The sequence below is a fragment of the Corythoichthys intestinalis genome, chromosome 8 (genome assembly GCF_030265065.1).
Source record: "Corythoichthys intestinalis isolate RoL2023-P3 chromosome 8, ASM3026506v1, whole genome shotgun sequence".
Classification (NCBI taxonomy): Eukaryota; Metazoa; Chordata; class Actinopteri; order Syngnathiformes; family Syngnathidae; genus Corythoichthys; species Corythoichthys intestinalis.
This window is the reverse complement of record NC_080402.1, coordinates 31,543,609-31,570,542: the sequence shown is the minus strand read 5'-3', so window position 1 is coordinate 31,570,542 and position 26,934 is coordinate 31,543,609. Positions and strand designations below refer to the sequence as shown.

The following is a 26,934-nucleotide window of genomic DNA, read 5'->3' as shown; positions in this document are numbered from 1 at the left end:
CAATCATTAACCAGATGCCTCATCTTTCTTAGTTTCCAATTAGAATTAACTAAGTGAAGGTTTCATCAATTTGCATCTTTAGTTGGGATGAACGCTGTCAAGAATCCTGTCATGAACTCAAAAGATCCAGTGTTAGTTATACAGCATGTTTCTGATATCTTGCCCAGCCTTTCACTTTAAGTTTACATTTCATCTCATTCTTTAGCTTGCGATCCTTCATTCCCCTGGTCAGCCAAATTTGTTGTCTTTCCCAAACAGGGAACACAGGGTAAGAGAGTTGGAAGGCATACTTGAGAAAATGATATCTGTGGCTGTAAAAGTGGTCTGATTAAATGAATAATTGCTTGATTGTACAGCTGCCAAAAAGTCAAAAACCCCTGTCTCTTTTTGAGGATAACAGCTAGGGGGGGTTTGGAAACCAAATATTTGTATACATTCTCTCATATCCATGCTCTAAATACTGTACGTCACAAATTACTGTTTCAACATCTATCAGCATTCTGAATGACAGAAAAAATAAATTATGGCTTGAATAAGAGTTGAATAACACTATCACACTCATTAACAGAATCTAGACATTAAGCCAACTGTAAGCCAACAGAAAACCAACTGACAATATGTGTGTCAACTAGAGCTGAAACGAGTACTCGAGCAACTCGAGTAACTCGAGTTTAAAAACTGATCCGAGTAATTTTATTCACCTCGAGTAATCGTTTATTTTGACAGCTCTAAGCATCATGTTTTGCTCGGACTACTTTTAATGCGGGACAACGCGCTGTCACGTGCGGAGAGGAAGAAGGGGAAAAAAAAAAACTTACTGCAGCTGACAGTTGCCACAAACGACGCCGACGTTGCCAAATACTAGCCCGCACGATGCTACGTTGGTAACAGCTAGCGTCTGATGCGTCTCATAAAGATCACATGTATGTTGAACTAGATGCGCAATGACAGACTCGGCCGTGTCTGGGCAGCGTTATTAAACAGCCGCCATCTTAAAGCAGTACAGCGCTAAGCGCTAATAAAGAGCGCTAAGCGCTAATAAATAAGATTAACGTTACTGTCGCTACTAGCTCACGTAAAGTTAGCCCTGCGGAGGACTAGGTTTCAATTAATTATGACCACTGTCGTTGCGTGGCTAACGCGTCTTACATACAGGCTTTAAGATAACATAGCATTGTGGAGTGATGAGGGTGTAAAATAAAAACTTAATCATGCTAACTATCAATTTTAGCTCAGGAGTCATTGCTGGAAAAAGCACCAAGTAGCACTGGCCCCTAATGTGCTCCAGTACAGCCTGTATCATACATTTATTTTGAACACTGCAAAAACTCAAAATCCTATCAGGACTTACAGTTTAGACTAACTTAAAACTTAACTAGAACTTAAAAATGGCTTGACACAAAGAGAAATTCAATTGAAACACGTGGGAAAAAATCCTAATTTTTAAGTGATGTGTGTTATCAAGCGTAACGGCATTTTTAGGTAATATATATATATATATTTAAAAAAAAAAAAAAAAAAAAAAAAAAAAAAAAAAGAACTAAAAGTTTTTTGAGTGAAAGCAGTGAATTAGTCTTTTTTTTTTATTCTAGCTACAATATACATCGAAAATAAAGACATTGATTGACTGAAAATGGTTCAAGATTAGATGAAATGTCTTGTTTTCTCATGTATATTTATAATTGCTCTTCACCTAAAAATATGTTTTATCCGATTACTCGATTAATCGATAGAATTTTCAGTCGATTACTCGATTACTAAAATATTCGATAGCTGCAGCCCTAGTGTCAACACATGTCACCCTCCTTGGCTTCTTTGACCATCATTACCCTGCTATCGACAAAGTAAGGACTAGATTAGACTAATTTTTAAATTTGCATGCCAAATGAAATTGAAGTCTCAATCAGTCAAGAAAATATACAATGGAGATATTCTTTTTCTGTTGATAGAAACACACATGAGTACCAGAAGCCCATCTCCGCAATTTTAAGACACGTCAGTGAGAACCCGTGTGCTACTGCAGGCTGAAAGCTGTGACGAAGCGCCTGCATGCCCTCTACTTGCCAACTCCTAAACTACAGTCAAGAATAAGTCCCCAATTAATTATTCAGCCCTGATTTAAAAAAAAAAAAAAAAAAAACCAATAAAAAATTGGGCTCCAACTATCAGTGCTTATACATCGCAAGAACATGGCTACCAAATTTCATTGTCATTCGTCCATGAATAACAGACGAATAGATTAAAAAAATGACATCAAACAACAACAACATGAGTGATAACTTGACATGCCTTCAGGCTGTAGAAATAACTGAGAAACAAGGAAAAATTGGCGAGCGTCTCGGGGAGGCGCAGATATCCCTGTACCTCCTACTGGAGACACTCTATACTAAGGGTGATTATCGCAACGCTAATGTGTGTATATATTCCTTTTTTTTTCCCCAGAAAATGTGTATATAGTCAATTATGTTGTGTTTTAACCCTTAGATGCATAAGTGGGTCAAAAATGACCCGGAGGGTTGTTTTCTTGAAATATCTTCGGAATGAAAAATTATTAATTCATATTCCAGGTATTCCTCAAAAAACATGTTTTTGATATAATGCAATTCAAATTTTTGATGAACTTTTGATACATTTGAAGAAATTGTCATTTTTGTATTACTACCCTAAGCTTCCACAAGTGGGTCAAAAATGACCCACATGCATTTTTTATGGAATTCAATGGAAATATTTCATTCTAATCAACTTTGGCTAATGCTACTGTACACCTGCAACACTACCGTAGCACCCTGTCTCTCTCGCTCTTTGCTGATGTTAATTGCTGCATAAATTCCAATTTGGGGTCTTGACAGTTCGGACCACACCCACATTCTGGAAAAATGTGGCCCAGATGGGATTTTAACCTCATATGAAAGTGACCTGGATCGAATTTGAAAATGGTCCACTTATATGCGACTTTTCCCGTTCAGTGGAGTCAGAAAAACACGAAAAAATATCGGATTTGTGCTAGATTTATAGCTGAAATGGTCCTACAGATGTTGGATGATGGAGAGGCAGTGACGGGGTTGGACTCAGGTGTCCGAAATGTCTGATGATGAGGACCCAGACTATTGTCCAGGTGGCAGTGGCAGTTGTCTACCTGGAAATCCAACTGAACAGGATCAATCTGACTCATAAGATTCCACTTATGTGTCCTCTGAAGAAGAAAGTGTCCAAATGATGGCCAACAGAATGAGTTGGTAGGGCCCTTACTGGAGAGAATTACCTCCCACCCAGGGCAGAACACAGAGCCACAATATCCTCAGAAATCGGTCAGTGCCTCCACAAGGGCTTAGCACCGCTGTCTCACCGAAAAGATACATGGGAGCTCTTCATCATTGATGATAAAATACAAGGAAGGATGAAGTCTATTGCTGTTCTGTTTTTTTTCTTTTCAAAAAACGTTGAATCATGAAGATATTTCAAGCATGAAATCATTCTTGTGTGGCCCTAAATATCATACTAATTAATATACAAGTGATTATTCTTCACCAAAATGGCATAAAACCACATTGGTTCTAATATGGGTCATTTTTGACCCACTTATGGAAGTGTGTAGGGTCCAGTAACTTGTGCATCTAAGGGTTAATTATGTTGTGTGGGCAACATTTGTGGTTTAGCAACATACATCAACATAAGCTGTAAGAATCCAGATAATTTTGACTTGGTCATTTCATTAGTAGCTCACAACATACATTGCTGTTGAGCTTTCTGAGATGTTGACACATATATTACATAGGGTTAAAACACTTGGGTGACTTGAAGTTCCGCTCTGAGACCCCCAATTTGGCCAGATTTCAAAATTGTCCAATATGCATGTGTGATACACCATTGGAAAGCTTAAAACCTCAATTTTCTGAAAGAAGAATTTTTTTGAACAGCAGGGCATTTTTAAAATATATATTTTTTTAAACCCCTAAACACTAACCGGAGGCGAGAGCACGAGAGAGCATAATTAAAGACACCCTTATTTTAACGAGATATTATCGAGTACTTACTGTGTTTCAATCCAAAAACTCCGCGTAGCATGTCTCACCGAGTGTCAAGACACAGCTGTGAATGGCCACAGACGGACTTTTGGGGTATTTTATGGGTGAAACACAGTAATATAACAAGGGTCGCATTGCAAAAATTGCAGACATACAGGAGTGGTCGTTATTTTCTATTTCAAATATTTTCTCTTTTAAACATTTTTTTCCAATTTTTTTGTTTGTTTGTTTGGATCAATTATTTATCATCTAAAATATCGGGGGGAAATGTGACAGTAACAAAAAAAAAAACATTTAAGCGATAGTTATGAGGTAGATATCCTTGACATATTTACAGACACAATTTTTTTGTCGTGACATAATTTGTTTAAAAGTTTAAAATATGCGAGTGAATAATTTTATAAAGTAGTTTTTTTTCTTTTTTAAAGTAAATATTAGACATCATTTCATGATTCTCAGCTATAAATGATAGACATTTCGAATAATAAATATAATAACATCTTTTTATGGCTGGGTTGAAACAAAAGCGGCTGCGCGGTATCTGTAAATGGGGGTCCCCAGGGTAAAACGGACAAATGAAAAATAGTTCGGGGGCGAAATGCTCCATGAAACGGCAATGGCAGCGTAAAGACATATCGTTCTATCAAACACAACAGTTCTTTTGGCTTAAAATACAGCAGTTTATTTTAAAGAGGGGTGCAAGAGCAGAAACTGCTTTTTCAGCCTTGTCTTTGTTTTCCGCCATATATATCTTAATCATACTCAAAATTTAAAAAGAAATTAAAATCCTGTATTTTTTTCCATTTAGTATTGCTCTACTGTACTTATGTTCTATTTTTTTCACGTTTCCCTATCAGTGTCAATATCCTTTATGCTGGAGTAGTATCATATTCTGAAAGTTTATAACCCAAAAATATGGCATGGTAGTCACCCAAAAGTGTATATATTGTAACACTGTAGTAAGATTTTTGCTCGGTAGCATCACCTATGAATTCCCAAAGCCAGCCCATTACTTGGGGGAAAAAAATTGTCTCTATTACAAATGAGTGCCAAGAAAAGATATTTTAAGTATGCCATCAGTTGTCAGGCTTGACATAGCAAAGCCTGCTAAGACATAACACACAAAACGTCAGCTTTGAATGAGAGGTGGTTACAAAAATAAAGACTTAAAGGTAAGGAATTATAAACATGATGCTATTCAAAAAGAGGGAAAGCCCTACAAACAATTTGTGGCATGTCATCTTTTCATGTCAACTCTTTCTCTGCTGACACAAAGACAAGTGCCAAACAACTGCACAGACGAGCAAGGGAATGACAGCAATTGGAGGGGTTGCTGATGTTGAGGAGAGCGAAGGGGAATTTTTTTCTGTTCACGGACAAAGTCAGACACAGCAATAAGACAAGCATGTATATACAAGGTCACTCATTGCATGCATTCAAGTACATTTGGGAATAAACACACCCTCGAAAATTCTATGATGTAAATACACTAAAATGTATTACATATACACAAGAGAATGTGGGGATGAAGGAGATGGGTGGAGTGGCATCTCAAACAAGCTCACACTCATCATGCATCATGGGGACACAACCAAGTGAATCAAGCATTTCAGGGGCGAGACCTTCATTGCGTCTGCTCTGCTTCTGTTTAGCAATGTGACTGTTAAAAGCCTCGATACAGCTTGAATTGATTTGCTCATTCTCCTCTTACTAGTCTTTACGTGTTACTCTTTGTAACGTTATATTTGAGCTACATCTACACAAGAATGGATAAGTACCACACTTAAACTAGAGATGTAACAAAAATTATTTGAATGGAAAACGGTTTTGATGTAAAAGACATGAATGCATTTGTACACGGGCTCATGAATCGGTTTAAATATAGCTTGAATCTGTGGCTGGCATCAGCAATGTTTCAGTATTGTTTCATGTTAAACTACATGGGCGGTAGTGGTGTCAACAATAACTGATGCGGCGATGCATCCCAATGCGGGGCATGAACGATTCGATTCGATGCGGGCAACAAGCCGAATCGATTCAGCACATTTTAAAATATATAAGTACCTTAAAAAAATCTTCCCTGGACAATTCCGGTGATGCAAGGGATTTGGTTTCCCCATTTGTATTATTATTCTCATGTTTACCTGTAGAGTAGAGCCTAGTTCAGGCCTAAAAAATCCAGCCCGACCGGACCGGCCCACGTGTATTAAAGCCCGACCCGGCCTGAGCAATAAACTCAACTTGCATCCCCGAGCCGTAAAAAAAAAAAAGACATTTTATTTTTTATTTGTATGCCCGAGCCTGAAAAAAGCCCGAAATTTTACGCTGTATTTGTAGGCCCGAGCCCATGTTTGTGATTACCAAAGCGCCTTCTCTCTGTTTTATCCAATTTATTTATTTTATAACAAGTATTCCTTAGTTTAACATCCATACATCGTTTTAGTATACAAATATATATTTATTCAAAAAAAAAGTTAGCGAGAGAGAAGTCCGGCCCGACCCGACCCGAAACGTAAATGATTGACATTTTGGGCCCGACCTGGCCCGAAATTCGGTCGGGTCGGGTGGGGTTCGGGCTCAAGATCTAGGCTTTACTGTAGAGGGAGCTACTTTACATTCAAATATCAATCCACCCCCTGGATTGATATTGCGATAAAGATGCTGCTGCACTACAATATTTTCTTGTCGTTTTCTTTAGTATTTACTTGAATATTTTTATTGATGGGTCGTTGTGACTAAAATACAGTGACTGTTATTACTGATTTTGCACAGGAGTTCAGATGTTGCACTGTGTGAAAGGCTGCTACTGTGTGTAAAAAAACAGAGAAAGCCCTGGTCTCATTCAACGCACTAATTAAATGCTGTGATCTGTTTTTATATATATATATATATATATATATATATATATATATATATATATATATATATATATATATATATATATATAAAGTATACTATTTACATTTCACTTCAATCAGGAGTGATACAAGAGCCAATAAAAATTTGTTTAATGTCTGACCGCTTGTGTTGCCTCATGGTTCACGAAAAATATGCTTTGCTTTAGAATTTTAATGCATCCCAGGCTTTAATGCATCACGATGCATTGCCGAATCAAACCGAATCGAATTGTGACCCTCTGAATCGAATCGAATCGAATCGGATCGAATCATGGCCCTCCGAATCGGAATCGAATCGAATCGTGAGGGCAGTGCCGATGCACACCTCTAATGGGCGGTGATGTAATATATGTGACAGGAGCATGCGTACTCTGTGCAAGTGTGGGTTTGGCTTGCTGCATCAGTGGGTCGTTGACGCCTGTGTAGCCAGGTGCAATGTTAAGTGTGAAATACTTTATCTGTTTTAATGATGGACTACAATCTGGGGTTTGTCTCTCATGCACAAATCTGTATTTTGTTCTCAACTCTGCCAGACGATTATCGACCCTGACCTGACTTAGAAATACATTTTTGAGACCAAAAAATGTTGGGCAGATGCTTACTGAAAAAATAATCAACTCAGATTTTTTTAGACAAAACCTCTACATTTGTGCACTTCACCAAAACATGTATAAATACATGACACTTGTTTCAGAAATAGGAAAGCTCACCACAAGAAGCTGACTTTTTGTCCAACAGCTGCACTCGTCGTGTCTCATTGTGAATCCGGCCATCAGTCTTATCCACCAGATGTGCAAGGTCATCGATGATTTCTAAAGACAAAAAGAACATTTAATGAAAACAATATTCTCTCATGTACCATGCATTATTGAATTCAAAGCAATATATTTTAATCTTATCATGGTGAAATTTATGCAGGAATGAAGGAAAGATTCATTCTTAAGCATATGCAGGACGGAAAGTGGTTGTTTGTGTTAAACATATGTTTCAGAATATCTGCGGACCAACAATATACAACAATCCCATTGGTGAAGTCGTCTAGCCGGCATTTTCCATGTAGGCACAAATGCGTTTATGCCGCATGCCACTGCAATCAGTCAAAGGGTTTTCATCTTATCAGATTTTCCATTTTCATTTTGCAATAATATCTAGATACACTGAAACGGCCAAAGCCTTAGCATGTGAGAGCATTGTGTTCACGCTCATACAGTTTTGCGGCAAAATTGTGTCTTTTCAACTAAATTTGCTGTACTGTACTTTTTTTTTCCACTTAACCCTTTCAGAGACAGTGATCACTTCAGTGAACAGCCATTCAAAAGTTGACACTTAAGACCTTTAACCCTTTATCGAGCAAGCGACTGTATTTAGTCATTTAAAAAACTTAAATATTAGCAAGTATTATATTTGTTTATTAATATAAATCATTATTGTATTTTATATATAATATTTTATAACTATAAATAAGTGTCAGTGGAAATTGTTGAGTTGAATGACTGCCCTGTAAGGGCTTAAAATAAAATAAATTAAAAAAAAAAAAAAAAATCATAACTCGTGCATGAAAGGTTTCGTTCTGAGCACAAATTCCTTAAATGCAGTCACCCTGGTCACAGCCTCTAAGATGATTTTTCGACCCTTGACCAGAACAGATGAAACCATGAAATCCATTTACACTGATCAGTGCTGAGGAAGGAAAAATGGCATAAATGTGTGGCGTAATTAAATTCAGCCCCATGCAGTATGTCTTCATAGTTAGTACCCGAGATTTTATGTCTTTCCAACCACATGCGTGTAAATGTGCTGCTGTGTTTCACATTGTCATCAACATCTGGCCTTTTGAAGTGCTTGGACACGTGGTGAGATTTGTCTCACTGTTGGACATTAACCCCCTGCCACACAGAGCCAACAGGTTTGGGGAGGTCTTTCAATGCATCAGTGACTTAGTTTCTCTGGAGGATTATTTAGCTCAGTAATGATTGTCTTTACTGTATTTGTTTAGGTTGTTTTTGTTGTTGTTGCTATGACCATATGAGTTTAGAACCATTTTGAAGTCAACTTTGATGTGACAGATAAAGTGGGTTAACTAAACTAAATGAAAGAAAGGCCTTTTTCAGTGTCTCCTGACTTCAATAAAACCAAATGGGCATGAGTGACAACACTTATGAAAATGCAACATAAACACCTTAATTGACTGAACAAACACTGATGCTGCATCATCAGTAGATAAATGAGCATATACTGTATTTTTCGGACTATAAGTCTTTTTTTTTTTCATAGTTTGGCTGGGGGTGTGACTTATGTGTGAAATTATTAAAACATTATGATATCATTTCACATGTAATTTTGGTGTTTAAAAGTGACACTGATGGTTTGGTAAACTTGTTAGCATGTTCTTTATGCTATAGTTATCTGAATAACTCTTAATAACTATGGCCACGTTCGTGTTCTGCCTTTGGCAATGTGTGTGCAATTGTATTATTTATTTTTTTTAGATTCAAATGCGTGCTTGTAGTTTGTGCCGCTTTCACGCCCAAGTGGGGGCGCACTCGCACTAGTTTATGCGAAGAAGAGCGCTCAGATGTCAGAAAAAGATGGACAGCTACGCAACGTCTTAGCGAGTGGGCGAGAGAGAGAGAGAGCGAGAGAGAGAGAAACATGGCTGCGAACCTACGTTCATTGTTTATGCTTGTAAAATATCTCTACAGAGGTAACACCTGTGTGTATCATCTTTTCTGTTGTTATTTTGTGTTTTCCACCCGCAATTGGACACTAAGAGCCAGTTGTGTGGTTGTTTGAACGATGTGCTAATGCTAGCGAACGCATGCTAATCGTTTGTGTTATTGCATTATTTACGTTGATGCGAACCCGTTTGGTACAGAAGACGAAACTGATTTGTATTATTTCTATTTTTAGTTTCACTCTTCAAATGATGGTGTCATAACGACGGCCAAAATAAAGTCAGCAAATTATACCGACGTCCAGCATCGTCATTTGGGAGTTTAGCTCACTGCATAGCCAGGACCGAGCCGTAGCGTCCTGGTGAGGACAGTATATTCGCATTTTGTTGTTCATGCATCATGTAACATTATCGTACTGTACACTTATTCAGCATATTGTTCTCTATTGTATTCTATTATTAAATTGCCTTTCAAGATGACATATCTGTTCTATGTGTTGGATTTTATCAAGTTAATTTCCCCCAAAAATGCGACTTATACTCCGGTGCGACTTATATATGTTTTTTTCCTCTTCGTTGGGCATTTTATGGCTGGTGCAACTTATACTCCGGTGCGCCTTATAGTCCGAAAAATACAGTAGTCTCAAAGTGCTTTGACTGCCTTGATGGTGGAAAGGCGTACGAGGTACCAAAGTTACAGCAAAGATGATCAGGGACTCCAGGAAACCACCCCCCAACCCACCACCACCCAGTCAGAGACCACTAAACAATGTAAGCATGATGAGCATGAGGGTGGCAGGGATGGCGCAGGTGGGGGTAGGCCACCCCTGTCAATGGCACTAGCACCAACATCAGCTGCCTTCGCACTTCATCAATATCAGCACACTTCATTAGCGACGACACCAAGGAGAAGGTGATGTATTAGGAAGTTTAAAAATAAAATCCCGAGCTGAAGTTCTATTAAATTAAATAGATGCAATTATGACAAAATGAGTGTATCACATATTCTCATCTTAAACAATGATAACATTATGATGGCTATGAAAGCTCTTTTTAGACTAGAGAAGTAAAATGTAAAATAATCTGGTTTCAAACATGCACACACTCTTTTGTGATTCTGTTGACAATTATCCAATTACATTCAGACTCATATTACATATAAAGAGTCAGCACAACTACTGCTACTGCATGCTCCAAGCAGGACATTCAATAAAATCTGGACTAATCGCACACATGCCGAATATATAGACTTAATATGAGAAAAAATTATCTGGGCATTAAACACTTCCTATCCAATGTATAAATTGCCTTTTAATGTATTATGATTCAGGTCATATAAAGAGAAAACTATAGAAACAACATGTCTTACAACATGTTGGCCAGTGACACACATTTGACCTGGATTATGAATTTAATAAAGGAAAAAAAGTAGGGAGCACTTAAAATTCCAAGGTGGCACATGAGGTGCATTTAATTGCCGCAAATCTCAGCGTATTTGGAGATAATTGCACTCAACCCGCGAAGGGCCAGAATAAATGTTTAGCCAACACCACGGCTGAAACAACTTCCCATCTAAAATGGAAACAGTCCCGTACGTTTGGTTGTGGACAGCTAGGAGTGGGGCAGGGCACCAAGAAAATAGCAAAAACCTGATGGACTGAGACCACCAACTTGCACTGGGATTTAAAAAAATGAAACCTTTTGTCAAAAACAAATTATTGGATGAATATAACAAATTAGAGAACTTTTCATGAGGTATGCTTTATTTAAATAATGGCAATGCAGAGTTGTTCATCAGCAACTATTGGAGAATCCTCTAGAATTTTATGAACACCCGTTTCCATACCAATGCTGGATTTAGCTAGCCTGGTAATCCAGACTCACCGCTGTTCCAGCTATTGAGTCTGGCCACCATTAAGCGGATAAAATTTCCAGGGCGGAGCAAGCCACAGCAAACAGACAGCGGAGTGTACCAATCAGCGACAAGCGGGATGAGGGACTTGTGCGCGGAAGTAAACATACGAGGAGAGCGGAGTTTATTCAACATGGCTAGCGCGAGACAGACTGTTGTCAATGATTTGTGTCGATGTGTTTTTGGTCATTTAAAACTGATTTTACCATGGATTGGAACATATTCTCGGCTTTCCTGTTCGCCATCTGTGTTGTTGTGGACACTACTTCCAATGCGGAAGAGTGACGTTGCTCGTTAAGAACACGTCACGCAAATAAACGAATCTGATTTGTCGATTGATTTTGTACTTGCTCGAGAGGCCGTTAATGTGCTGGGTCCCAGACTATTCTCTCAGTGTTTGAAAAACACAGGGAGAACAGTCTGTCCGTGCCAGGCAAGTATTTAGCATATTCTACTGCCGAGATGATTTTCTTTTGGTTCAGCTGGAATTATCCACCTGAATTGTCCCATTTTTCATTCCACGAAGACAAACTTTAATTATTGTGTTTCTCAGACCTTTGGTGCCCACAGAAAGATGTATTAGGTTAATCTGGAGAACAGATGCCCTAGATTGTAAAACATTCCGATCAGTGACGTATAATAACATCAAAACAATGTAAAATGCCATACAGTGTATCACAAAAGTAAGTACACCCCTCCCATTTCTGCAGATATTTAAGTATATCTTTTCATGGGACAACACTGACAAAATGACACTTTGAAACAAGTAGTCTGTGTGCAGCTTAGATAATAGAGTTAATTTATTTTCCCCTCAAAATAACTCAAACTATAGCCATTAATATCTAAACCCCTGGCAACAAAAGTGGGTACACCTCTTAGAAACTACGTACATCCCTAAATGTCCAAATTGAGTACTGCTTGTCATTTTCCCTCCAAAATGTCATGTGACTGGTTTCAGGAGTGCTGTCAGCATTGCTGCAGAGATTGAAGAGGTCAGCCTGTTAGTGCTCAGACCATACACTGCACTCTATGTCAAATTGGTGTGCATGGCTGTCACCCCATGAGGAAGCTTCTTCTGAAGACTGTACACATGAAAGCCTGCAAACAGTTTGCTGAAGACATGTCGACAAAGCACAAGGATTACTGGAACCATGTCCTATGGTCTGATGAGACGTGCGGGCTCTCTTCTCATTTTGCTAGTGTTGCGCCATGAAAAGATATACTTAACTCATTCACTCCCAGCCATTTTTACCGGAGCAACCCCCTTCGCTCCCGGTCATTTTACTGGACTGTGACTGATTTTGCAAGGCCCACAGAAAATTCTGATCTATTGCTATATAAACATGGAGCCCACCCAAAGCAAGGTTAGACTCTGTTCTTTCAGCAGGAAAAAAAAGTTTGTTCATATTGTACAAAACGGAATTCGTGAAATCAACCTCCACCAACTAAAAAAACACTTGCTACCTCAAAGTTAAGCCTAATGTCAAAAATCCTGAACCTCCGCTTTAAGCACTTACTAGTCACTGTATAGCACTTCAACTATGCTATAAGTAACCTATACGAGTCTTCAATTCATACAATCATCTGACAACAGACAAACAAAAATAATAGCAGGGCATTAAATCAACTGTCATCCAAATTCATGGTTTTAAAACGAAACTAGCATTATTGCATAACAAACTAAATAGCATAACTAGCAAGTAATGAAACAAGTTGAACAGTAACTGAAGAAATAATAACCACACAACATTAACTTTGCACGTTACATTTTACAATATTATTTACATATTTTGTTTTTCAGCCAATTAGGTCAAAGCTTCATGTTGGTTAATTTACTGTATGGCGTCATCAAGTGGTTTTGAAGCCAAAGAGGGCAACAACGTTGAGAATTCTGTGGCAATTTAAGAGAATGACATGAATCTGCTCGTGTTATTATATGAACAAAATGCAACAAGTACTATAAGGTTCTTTTTTTTTTTTTTTTTATTCACTTTTATTTAAAAATAATAGCTTTCCCAAAGTGGTTGGCTTTAAATGGTTTCTTTTTCGGGGTGGAAAGTCTTTCACTAGCCAACATAATATTTTATATCGTCTACATACATGCACTGGTTTAATCTATGTGGCAAATAAGAACAAGAAAAGAGGGGGAAAGCTGTTATAGGATGTTTTTTATATCAAATGATTTAAAAATACATTTTATCATAGCATGTCTCCCTGAAATGAGTTTTTGGAACAGAAAAATTTAAAACACAATCCATTTGATTTGATTATGAAAAATGGACATAGAAAACTGAGTGAGTTAATTAGGTAGCATCTATATTTGCTGGTTGACTAACTGGGTGATTCACTAGACTCCTGCAAATGCGATCAAAGCTGCTTAATGTAAAATTCTGTTATGCTGGACACAACTTTGATGGTTTCTAGTTCGTGTAGGATATCAGATTACGCATGCAAAGCAATCAGATAGTGACTGAAAGCATCAAAAAGCATGACCCGCCTTTGCTTTCTTTAAAACGTGACACATTGTAACGTGTGTGGTGTGATTCAAGTTTCAATGCAGTTTCTGCTCGAACAAAGAGGTGCCACTTTTAAGGCTTGCTGATTTGTATCGCTTAAGTACCCACTTCTACTATGCAGGGACAATGACCCCTGTATGTTATGTCTATGTGAAGTGTGTAAGTGTGGTATATTTCACTGTGTGCAGATTGTGGTCTCCATCTACTGGAAGGTGTTCTCAAATTCCCTGTGTAAGATTAAGTTATTTAATGACTGAATTTTTTTCACAATTGCGTGACAATCTTTAGCCTGCTGAAGTGATTCTCTGGATGTCTCAGAATCAAGAGATCAACATTTGGCTCCTTAGCGAGGACATTTTCACACTGATGGTAACAGACAACGGAAAGCTTCCCATCTATTGTATATCTCTTTCACAGAAATATTTTGATTTGATTTCTGTACGACTTGGAGTCACAATGAAGAGGGAATATAAGTCAGAAAGTCTCATAAAAACGTTCCCTGACTACATCAAAATGGAAAATCAATCACTTCACAGAGGCGGGAAGAAACGAACGAAAGCTTTTAATAAATGACAAAATGAGTTGACCAGAACAGGCTGAACTAAAACCAATTGTAAAAAGTTAAAGTGACCTTTTTTATTTTTTTCCCATTTCTTTCAAATCAGTCTCTGGTATTGACATAACTGATATAACTGGAAGATATTTCTGAGGTCAACTACAGTTACAAATGAGCACAGCATGAAACACATAAACGAGTGTGTTCTCACGAGAATTTTGTAGTGCACAAAAATGACACTTGAATTAGCGGATAACCTGTTGTTTGTAAATTTTATAAATAGAATGCTTAGCATTTGGGCGAACGCTAAATCGTCCTGACGGTGAGAATGTGAGTGTTGAAGGGAATAGTATCTTGACTCGTATTTACAGTTTGACTGTTTGTATTACTCTAACACACTTAATAAAATCAATCAGGGAATAGTATATTTTCTCATATCTAATATTCGACTGTTTGTATTACACGTGCGTCATGCAGCTGACTGAGCAAGATGGACGCTGACAACCAGGTAATAGGCAAGACTTCTGCAAGCCCACGTTTGACACACCAAATCTCACAAGCAGCTCTTCAGGACAGTCTAGAACAAATTGGCGGGACGTCCTGTCCCAACACAAGGAACACCGGAGAACGCTATCCAACTGATAACACTACTGATAAGACTCCAAGCGCCAATTTGACGCTGAGGCGGGCAAAAACTCCGATAGAGGATTATCTTAAACAACGGCCAAACACACCCTTCTTCCGGACCACGGACCACCTCACCAGAGCCTTTAAAAGACAACCAATCGTTGTCATTTTTCTCGGGAACCGTTTGTTGACTTGTGGTATGTTGATCCTGGAACGAGTCTGCCTCCTCGCCTGGGTCTGTTGCTGTTTTTCCTTGCCATGTGATCGCTGTCGACCTGAATAAATAGTCAACTTGTGTTTCGAAGCCTATTTCCAGCTTTTAAAATGGAGCCAATACAAGGGGTTAAGACCAGGGGTCGCGTTAACCGAATATTTTCCGTCGTTGACCGATTTTTTAAAACGGTGACGGAAAAAACTGAAGTCCATCCGTCATTTTGACCGGTTGCAATTCACACCCCAGACCACAGGGTGGCGAGTGAGCATATTAATTAGCTATTGTCTCTCTTGATGCATGACGTCGTTGGCCTTACTCTGAAAAAATGTCAAGGCAACTGAGTGTCCGAAGTTTCTTCAAAAAGCCCCAAAACGACGATGGTGTTGACAAAAGAGGTGAAAAAACAGGGACTGCACAAGCGGGCACGCAATTCAAGTCCATGCGCACCAGGAGGAAAGTATGAGACTACCTTCAGGCCACAGCAGGTGAACTGTTAATTTCATTGTTCCATATGCTACATATGGTAGGCTACCTACCTACTGGGGCCACAGTCAGCTGTTTTTGTCACTGCGGAGAAAAAATTACATATTCATCTGCTTGATGTGTGATGGCACGGTGTGGATTCTCTGTTAAGCTTGTTCGGGCAGAATATTAGTTTAAAATGAATGAAAACTAAATACTATTGAATATGTTGAAGCGGTATGCAATGTTAAGAGTCTTGTTAGCTGTAGGCGCACTATCCTATTCCCCTCACTATCCACTCGCGGGGGCCTGCGCTTGTCAGTGACGTTTCTTATTCTCGCTATATGATTATACAACTTTAACATTTGTTAATAATACGCTCTGTGTGTAGTATCATCCATCGCTTTTCCTTTTTAAATGGGCACTTATAAGCGAACGCAAGAAGTAAAAACGGGAACATTTTTAAATAGGCATTTCACGGGAGAGCATTTCGACTCTTCGGCCAATCATATAGCGAGAGCGAGTGGATAGTGAGGGGACCGCGCGCGGCTCTTAAGTGTCTCTGTAAAGTGACTGTCGTAGCCGGTGTAGGCGCTTGAACCTACACCGGTAACGCGCTCGGCCAAATGGACACACAAGTACGGAAGGTGAATTATGCCAAACAAAGGGTCACCACAATGTCATTATCATCATTTTAAAAATTTAAGTGACGGGTAAAAATAGATTATGACCGGATTTTTATGACCTTGTCAGTCAAAATGACAGACAACGAAAAAGTCTAGCGCAACCTCTGGTTAAGACTAAGGTGAACGCGCGGAGTTTGGCCTTTTGGTCGGGTTTTCGCCTGCCCGGGTCGTTGGAGCTGCGCCAGCGCGGGTCTGGCCGCTTGGTTGTCCTGATTGCGGCAATCTGGCTAAAAGGTCAGATTTCTTCAGTGTGAAGTGACTAATTTAGCACGTACCCAGCCTCTCACTTTTTGTCAGCTGGGAAAGACTAAAGCACACCCCTGCCCTGATCCTAGTGAGGAAAAATGATAAAAGAAGGGAGCTAATTGGTTCAAAGCATATTTTCTCACATAAATACATTGTTTAATAGGGATGGAAAAGTCTCTTTTGAACGGCTTCGGTCAAGGCATCCACAGTTCGTAAAATACTGAAAAATATGATGAAATCTTTACGGAAAAGAATAGGTAGCAGCAACTCAAATGAAAGCTGTTTATGATTTGAATGATCTTAGGGAAGCAGCAAGACAATCATAAATTTTAAGCTCAATTAAAGATTATGTTGCACAAAAGTATCTGTAGTCTCAGTATTAGCATTCTAGCAAAACCCATAAAGCCAGTTTAAACGCTCTATATTGTCCACTAAAACGGTATTCAAGACAGATTGCTAAAATGTGGTGCTTAGAGTAAAACACAATCAAGGAACACACACACCATGTTTGTCCCCAAATTGCTTTTGACTTTGAATATAGTGGTGGGAAAGAATATAAAATTGTGCAGCCATTCAGATTTTTTTTCTTCAATGCCAAGTTGATAGTTTGTGAAAAAGGTTTTGAGTGCCAAGCATGGTGGCTGTTTAAGATGGATGGAGGAGGGAGTGAACAGGAAACTGCCTCACCCACACAAATCTTGGCAGACATCTGGATGTGATTCCGCCTTGCAGATGAGCTGCACAGGATGGAACACACTTATTTGTTCATCATACAGTATATCGACCCTCTGTGGATTCGGGATGACAATATAGAACGTAAACGATTATGTATCAGTCTAATACACAAATTTGTAAAACCTTCCTTCCACCCAGCCGTGCGGTTTGGTTCAGATTGAAATGTCATACTATCCGTGTCAACCAAACACAACAACAAAATGTATGCTTTCCAGATGGATTGGGGTGACATTAATATTGATATCTATGATTGAAAAAAATTGTAGGTTGATCTCAGCTATCAGCTGTGACACATTAAATGGACATACAGTATGCATATTAAGATGCAAACTGATCAGCTTGGCAAATTTTGCACAGTCCCTCGAAAAAAGTCCACTTCTGATGGTTTTTAAGCATTTTATTTCACTCCACAAAGGTAAACTATAACGCTTTAGTAGACACCCAAAGAGAACAGAGAAAGAAAATTTTCACTTTTTTTTTTTTTTTTAATTGCACTCCAGTAGCTTTCACAGATGTTTATTGGCCATCAACACGTCGTGGAATTAAAGTTCAGACATACAAATTAAGGAAACACTTCTATATTAAATATTGCAAAACATTAGCATTGCTACATTGAGGCTAATGGAAAAAAGACAATGTACTAACTAGAGCTGGGAATCTTTGGGCACCTAACGATTCGATTACGATTACGATTCAGAGGCTCCGATTCGATTATAAAACGATTCTTGAGGCACCCCCCTCCCTTTTTTTTTTATTTTTTTTTTTTAAATGTTTTGTACATTAGTTCCAAAATAGTTCAAAAATACTCTCAGGCTAAACCAAACTACTATTTCAGTATCAAGTTAACATATAGCAGTAAACAAATATACAAAAATAACAGTAAATAAAAAACTCCAGTCCCCACTCTGTATCAGCAGCTTTAAACTACATTCAATTAATTTAATGTTGTCAATCAACCGTTAAAGTTGTTAAAATTGCTCGTTATTCCATAATTTCCCTTTTGTCTACTTTCGGCATGTGAAACTTTTAAAACTATTTTAAAGATAGATTCAAGTCAATATTTTACCGATTTAGGAGTATTTTAGATAAAAAGGTAATTAGGTTTGCTTGGAAGGTTCGCTACAACAGCCTTGCAGGGAAGTGTACTGCTTTAAGATGGCGGCCGTTTACTAACGGCCGCATCTAGCTTTTTGTAGATGTGCTGCAACGCTACCGAATCTATATTGCATCTAGTCCCATATAAATGATATCTATTATCCATTATGTGGATGTACTTGTAGCAGCTTTTCGGCAGCAGTCAGGTATGTTGTTGTGTTTTTTTATCTCGTGGCACGAGTTGAGCTAGAGCCGTGAGTTGAGCATTGGCATTACCCGAGGGGCCGGATAATGAGAAGCATGATGTTTAGCTACTCTTGCTCCGTTCTTCCTCATTGCGTACCGAAGAGCGCGCGGCGCGCTGAGTGTGTTGTACTTCCTCTTTACTTGGCATATTTCAATAATCGGAATTTGGATGTTTGTGAATCGTTCTCGAATCTTCCACGGCCGAATCGCGAATAATCTAAGAATCGGAAATTTTGCACACCTCTAGTACTAACCCCTTTGTCTGCTATAAAGCATTGACAGTCATCTCCACAACTCAAAACTGCGGTTAAAAGGTAACACATCAAACATGAAAACTCGCTGGATTAAAGAATTTGTAAGCGATGCGAACAAAAGGAAAAAAAAATCTATTACTGATTCAACATGCATGATGAAAGAGAAGTGCATTTTGTTTTTGTTTCGTTTTACTGAGTGTAAAGCTTACAGTTAGTGGCTTAGCAAACGTACTTCTGGTGAACGTTTCAAAATAAAAGCCTGTCATGTTCAGATTCTAAACTAAGAATAAAAGAAAAATGCCACCCATTATGGAAAATCTGATTGGCAATGATAATTTGATGTAATAAATCATAATAATTTGGCTTCAAATTTGTTGTATACGCACTCTGCAGGACAAGATGACAATCATTTTGGATCAATTTAACACTTTTAATGGGCTCTAATTGGCAGACAACTAAAATGACAGTGGGTTTCTCACCCATTTCATATTTTGCACCTAACTACCGTTAGCTTTAAAATGACTCATTATGCATTGTGTGTGAGGTTTTTTTTTTTATATTTGTGAATTTTTAACAAAGTTTGTGTTTTATTTAAGATTAACAATTATTTATTGCAATTAATTATTGCAATTCAATAGGTGATTTATTAGGATGTATCGTCACTATATTCTTGGTTGAATAGGTTATAGGTTTAAAAAAAAAACTGCCAATAATATCGCATATAGCAATAATTTATGAGATGCTATATCGCCTACTAAAATTTGTTTGCGGGATTATTTTGTAGTGTAGTTTACTGTTCAAAATGTTGTTTCTGAAAGGAAAACAAAGGCTTTCTGAAATATCAGGTAGGGTGTACTCGTTTATAATGTGCACTGTATATGTTCTTGAAACATATCTATTTAAGTCGCTAATCATTCATATCAATGCCCAAAAATTCACCTTAACACGGTGACACACTTTTCAAATAAGGTGCAAGTTTTTGATGTAAAAGGATTTTTGGAACTCAGCCACTCAGTCGGCAAGCCACATAAGGAAACATTCACACAGGGTTTTTTTTTACATTCACAATAGTCACTAAGAAAATACGTGACTATAGGGCATTTTTACGGATAGACTCCATGATAACATTCTAATCTCCTCAAAAGCTCTAATGAGCTGCATTTGAAATGCCAAGAGGCTGCATTTCAGAAGTGTCAAGAACATCACGTAAGTACACACTAACCAAGTGATGGGTGACTGGGGGTAGGGGTGTTACGGGTGTGTACTAAAGAGAAAGACAAGGGGTGATTGATGAAATGTTTTCAGATGTTATTCTTTAGAGTTGAAAATGTTAATTTCCTTGCTTGGCCCATGAGTACAAATGGCTCATGTCACCCATTGTTAGAACTCTCCGACCCCGACGGTCCTCAGACAGAGATGGATGCTGGTATGGATAGACAGCTAAATAAGGACATCAAGACCAATGATTGATTGTTGTCTGCTTATGTAACATAGTTAAAAATACGTCAGTATTTTCAAACAAATGTTATATTAATAGTTACATCCATTAACCACCAAGTTATGTGTTTACTATATATTATGAGCAAAAAATATATTCTGTAAAATTATTTCATGTTTGTAAATATATTTTTTCATTTAAACAGTTTTTGAGAAGTTTTGCACAATTATATGTAAAAAGATGTATATTTAGTTTTTAAAAATGTTAATTGCATGACATTTTGGGAGTAAGGACTTCCGGGGTTGCGTTAGAGCGAGTGAAGGGAGAGAGAGGAAGAACGTTCGAGAAGGCTGAGGGGAAAGACGTCCGGTAATGGCCGAGTGCAAGAGCTGAGAAATTGTGGACTTTGTTGATTGACTTTTGGCGAAAGTGCTCAAAAAGAGGACTTTGAGGACGTCAACCATCATTGTTGGATGCTTTGAGTGGTCTACTCAAGCGGGACGAGTGGAGCTGGTCGCTAAAAAAGAGGCTAACAGTCGCTCGTCGCTAACACAGAGGCTAACGGCCGCGCGTCGCTAACCGAGAAGCTAGCGACGCCCGTCGCTAACAAAGAGACTCGTGGTGAGCCCCAACATTTGGCTAAACGTCTAGCGGCCTGCTAAACAAGTGAGCGAAGTTTTTGTGGACGAACCAACCGGGAGAAGGGACACTCAACGCCGAAGCCGACGTGGAGGACGACGCTAACCCGCCGCCGCCGACTGAGAAGGATTCGACGGGCCTCGTGAGGGAGTTGGAGCGTCACCTTTCAAACGAACAACTGCTTTCGGAGGTACCCTTAGTTATTTTTGCCTTTGGGTGAAGGAGCCATTTTGTTTTAAGGCTACTACGCACGCAAGCAGCGAATCTGGCCAGCCACGTAAGACAAATTTAGTTAATTTTTGCCGGTTTTAGACTTATTAATTTGGGCCCATAGCTTAGCTTGTGTGTGTGGACAATTTGTGTTGAAACTTATTTTTTTTTGGAGAACAAATTTTATTTAACAACTGCCTATATTTTTCATTAAATGTATATAGTTCATACATAACTGGTGTGTTTATTAAGCCATTTGGTAAGAGGTTTGTGAGGGTTGAATTGGAATTTTAAACTGCAATAGTGAGAAACTAGGGAAAAGAAATCGAACACTGATAATTTAATAGAAAATATTTATTTTCAAAATTCACAGTGAATGCCTATATAACAGATAGTAAGAATTAAGATAATTGAATTGTGATTTTTCTAAAAAGGGAAAGAACTCAGGTTAGCCACCTCTCATAATAGTTTGTCACACTAGAGAGGTGCTACATAAAAATGGAGGCACCGCTGGGATAATTTGTATTTTTTGTGCATTCTGTGAAAATTTGTAAGTAAATTGTGTAAATTAGTCAGTGATTCATTTAAACCCAAAATGGAAACTCAAGTGCAGTTAGTACAAAAATTAAAAGATTGGTGCCAAAGTGAGTCTTTAGAGCAGGCTCATGCGGTCTTGGTGCTCATGTTTGAAGATGTGAACACAGAAGCCATTGAAGAAACAATGGAAACGGTGAAGAGTCTTGGACGTGTACGTGTTCGAGCTAGAACGTCAAGCCTACAACAGAAACAATTTCTAGCTTTGTGTGAATGCAAAGAAACTGTCGAACGTAAATCGGTCCCAGTTGATGTTTACCCCATTGATGGTGGAGGACCTTGGACTGTGCTCACAGCTGATCACTTTCCAGTAACTAGTGAAACACACCGGAAAATGACCGAACAAGTGCAAGCAGATAGCAATCCCACAACGAACGCGCATGCACCATCACCCAACACCGAGGAGGCGGCTAAGTCTACAGCAGCCATTCTACAAGCAGTGAGTGAGTTGCTCGGCAAAACTAAACCGTCGAACGATTTAGGAAGCTATCGCCGTCTACGAACATTTTCAGGATTGTTGCCCACTCCGGCTGGAGAGGAACAATTTGAACACTGGTTAAGTCAGGCACGACTACTTGTGGAAGAGTGCGAATGCTCTGGCAAAGAAAAGAGGCGAAGATTGATGGAAAGTTTGCGAGGACCAGCCCTTGATATTGTTCAGGCAGCACGCACTGGTGATCCTGAAGTAAGTCCAGAAGACTGTTTAGAAGCACTTGAGCATGCTTTTGGGACAGCAGAATCAGGAGAAGAGCTGTATTTTGCCTTTCGTTTGTTGCAGCAGCAGCCAGCGGAGAAACTCTCAGACTTCCTCAGACGTCTAGAACAGTCGTTGAGTAGGGTGGTCCAAAGAGGTGGTCTTTTGGCTAATTGTGCTGACAAAGTAAGGTTAGAACAGTTGTTGCGGGGTGCAGTTGCCTCAGATATGATGCTGGTTAATCTTCGACTAAGAGAAAGAAAAGCTAAACCCCCATCGTTTCTCCAATTGCTAAAGGAGATTCGCACAGAAGAAGAATATGAAGCTTCAAGAAGAAAACATTTTCCTGTTGTACAAAGTTCACATGTACAACAAGCTGTTGATGTAAAAACAACTGAAATACAACAATTAAAATCTGAGATAAAGGAATTGAAAGCTTTAGTAGCTGCAGTAGTCTCAAACCCGACTCCCGAAGCCACAAATGCTCCAAAGAGTCCCGTTAATGCAAAAGACAGTGATAGTAACGCTGATCGAGAAGTTGCTGCTTTGAAGAAAGAGTTAAAACGCTTGCAACAAAAAGTCAGCAATAAAGTGTTGGAACCTCAAGTGGCTGTCTCATCAGTGAAAATGTCCCAACCAGCTAGCACCTATCCACAACGCCAGCAACAAAGTTCGGAGGAGCGATTTTGCTATAAATGCGGAGAAGGTGGACACTTTGCTGCCAAGTGCCCAAATTCGGAAAACAAAGCTAAAGTGATAAAGAAGCTCATTCAAGCGCTGAATTTGTCAAAAAACAGTCAAGCATGCAATCAGGCCAAAACAACTCAGGTGAACTGTTCAGTCACACAAAGTGCAATTGATGTGCCAAAAATGTCTGGAATTCCTGAGGGGTTGGTTGGACCACCTAGCTTGGTGACATTGAAAGTAAATGGGCACGAAGGTACTGCTTTGATGGATAGTGGTTCCCAGGTGACAATAATATTTGATTCCTGGTACCAGCAACATTTGGCTGATGTTCCCATTTCTCCAGTTGAAGGACTAGATTTATGGGGATTAAGTCTGACAGATGTTAGCTATCCTTACCGTGGATATGTTGTAGTCGACTTTGAATATCCAGCTGAGGTGTTTGGGACGAGTCAAATAGTCACGGTCTTAGCCCTCATATGTCCCAGTCCAAGAGTGGAAGGACAAGCTTCAATAATTGTTGGCACCAACACAAGTCATGTCAGACGGTTGGCCTACCAGTTTAAAGACAATGCTAATGTCATGAGTGCACTAGGGCTTCGTGTTTCTGTCGGCACAAATAAAAGTACGCCGTCAAGTGTTGAGCTACCAGCTCAAGAAGGCGACGAAGCTGGGCGTATTCGATGGATGGGACCAGGTCCTTTGTTGCTGTCACCAGATAAAGAGATGCAAATTGTGTGCAAAGTTGACCTAAAGCACCCAGTTGAGCAAGAAATCCTGATGATGGACACGGCACCAGTAACCACATTACCTGCTGACGTGTTTATTCATCCAATGATTGTGCCCAGTGAAGCATTAGAAATCAACAGTTTCCGAATACTGGTAAAAAATGAATCAACACGAGACATTTCTCTTCCAGTGGGAACAGTAGTTGGAAGTATGTTTCACATTGACTCGGTGGAGAACATTCCACCCAAAGAGGAGACTCCCTCAGAGTTTGATGCAAGTCAAATCAACTTCGGGGATTCCACAATATCTGAACAGTGGAAGAACAGACTACGACGAAAGCTTGCCCAGAAGTCTCATGTCTTCTCAGTACAGGAGTGGGATGTGGGATTGGCAAAAGGGACCGAGCACAGCATCCGATTAACAGATTCCAGGCCTTTTCGACAAAGATCTCGTCGATTAGCACCAGCAGATATTGAAGATGTAAGAAAGCATTTGCAAGAACTGCTAAAAGCTGGCATCATCAAAGAGTCTCGCAGCCCCTATGCTTCTCCAATAGTCGTTGTCAGGAAAAAGAATGGGACTGTGAGAATGTGCATTGACTACAGATTATTGAACAGTCGTACAATACCTGATCAATATACGACGCCATGCATTGAAGATGCTTTGAACGCTCTGACAGGAAGTCAGTGGTTCTCTGTGCTTGACCTGCGTTCAGGGTATTACCAGATTCCTATGTCAGAAGAGGACAAAGAAAAAACGGCGTTCATTTGCCCGTTAGGATTTTTCCAGTTTGAACGAATGCCTCAAGGCATCACAGGAGCTCCAGCAACATTTCAGAGGTTAATGGAGAAAGCTGTGGGAGACATGAACCTTTTGCAAGTTCTCGTGTACCTTGACGACCTAATTGTTTTCGGTAGAACACTTGAAGAGCACGAAGAAAGGCTGCTCAAGGTCCTAGACAGACTTGGAGAGGTTGGGTTAAAACTTTCAGTCGACAAGTGTCAAATCTGTCTTTCTAGAGTTAAATATCTGGGGCATATAGTGTCAGCCGATGGTGTCACCCCTGATCCAGAAAAGATAGAAGCGGTAACCACCTGGCCCATGCCAACAAATCTGAAGACGCTGCAATCGTTTCTAGGTTTTTGTGGCTACTACAGAAGATTCATCCAACGTTATGCAGAAATAGTCAGGCCACTGACTGAACTCACCAAAGGCTATGCACCTACTCAGAAGAGTAAGAAGAAAGCCCCCGATCCAAACAAAGTCTATCTGAAAGAGTCAGAGCCTTTTGGAGAAAGGTGGAACAAGTCTTGCACTGACGCGTTCCACAAAATTATACATTGCCTAACCCATGCACCTGTATTGGCTTTCGCAAATCCACAAAAGCCTTACATTCTGCATGTGGACGCAAGCTTGAAGGGACTTGGGGCAGTACTTTACCTGGAATACCCGGAAGGTCTGCGCCCGGTTGCTTTCGCAAGCAGAAAGTTAAGCGCATCTGAACGAAACTACGCTATTCATCAGTTGGAGTTTTTGTCCCTCAAGTGGGCCGTTGTGGACAAATTCCATGACTATTTGTATGGAGCAAGATTCACGGTACGTACTGATAACAACCCTCTAACGTACGTACTATCAACTGCCAAGCTCAATGCGGTGGGGCACCGTTGGCTCGCTGCCTTGTCCACATATGAGTTTGATGTCCAGTATAGACCAGGCCGACAGAACATCGACGCTGACCTGCTGTCAAGAAACCAAGTCAATTCTGAAGATGACGATTGGGTGACGATACCACAGTCTGGGGTCAAGACTCTTTGTCATCCTGCCTGCAATTCAGAACCCACCTATACTACACCAGTGTATGTCGCTCAGTTAGGTGCATCGTCCAAGTGCATTCCAGACCTGTATGCACATCCCACACAAATTCAGTTGAATTCCCTTGAACAGATGTCAAAGCAAAGTCTGACAAGAGCTCAAGAGGAAGACGAAGCCATCAGAGAAGCTGTAAAGGCCATAAAGCATGGACACTGGCCTGATGCACCCACAAATTCAGAAATAGTTAGACTTCAAAGAGAAGCAGGAAAACTTTCGTTAAAAGATGGATTGTTGTACCGCCTAAGCAAAAAACCTTCTGGAGAAGAGGTCAGTCAACTGGTTCTTCCTAAAATTTTCCGCAAGAATGTTATGCAAGCCATGCATGATGATCTTGGGCACCTTGGACAAGAAAAAACTGTTGATCTGCTCCGGAGTAGATTTTTTTGGCCCAAGATGGCATCAGAAGTGGAAGAGTATATCCGAAATTGTGGCGAGTGTGTCACACACAAGACATCTGTGCAAAGATCAGCTCCGTTGCAACAGATCATTAGTCATGGACCCATGGATTTAGTGTGCATGGATTTCCTATCAATGGAACCACACTCAAAGGGGATCAGTAACGTCCTAGTAGTCACTGACCATTTCACCAGATACGCACAGGCATTTCCGACCAAAAGCCAAAAGGCACAAGTTGTGGCAAAGACACTTGTGGAAAAGTATTTTGTGCATTATGGACTTCCTGCAAGAATACATTCTGATCAAGGTAGAGACTTTGAAAGTCGTCTGCTAAAAGAAATGTTGAACCTAATGGGTATTCGAAAATCAAGAACCACGCCATATCATCCTCAAGGTGACCCACAGCCAGAGAGGTTCAACAGAACTCTGATCTCCATGCTTGGTACGCTTGGTCGAGAGAAAAAACGTAGCTGGAGTCAGCATGTGCCCTATCTCGTCCACGCATACAACAGCACAAAATGTGATTCAACGGG

At 39.6% G+C, this 26,934-nt stretch overlaps 1 protein-coding gene across 2 annotated transcripts in view; it reads right to left on the bottom strand.

Moving 5' to 3' along the window:
* Positions 1-26,934, bottom strand: part of stx8 (syntaxin 8) — a 54,948-nt gene that overhangs the window by 6,459 nt on the left and 21,555 nt on the right. For both annotated transcript variants that reach the window (XM_057843594.1, XM_057843595.1), the window contains exon 7: positions 7,633-7,734. In XM_057843594.1, the coding sequence (XP_057699577.1) occupies positions 7,633-7,734 (102 nt within the window). The remainder of the gene's footprint in view (positions 1-7,632; positions 7,735-26,934) is intronic.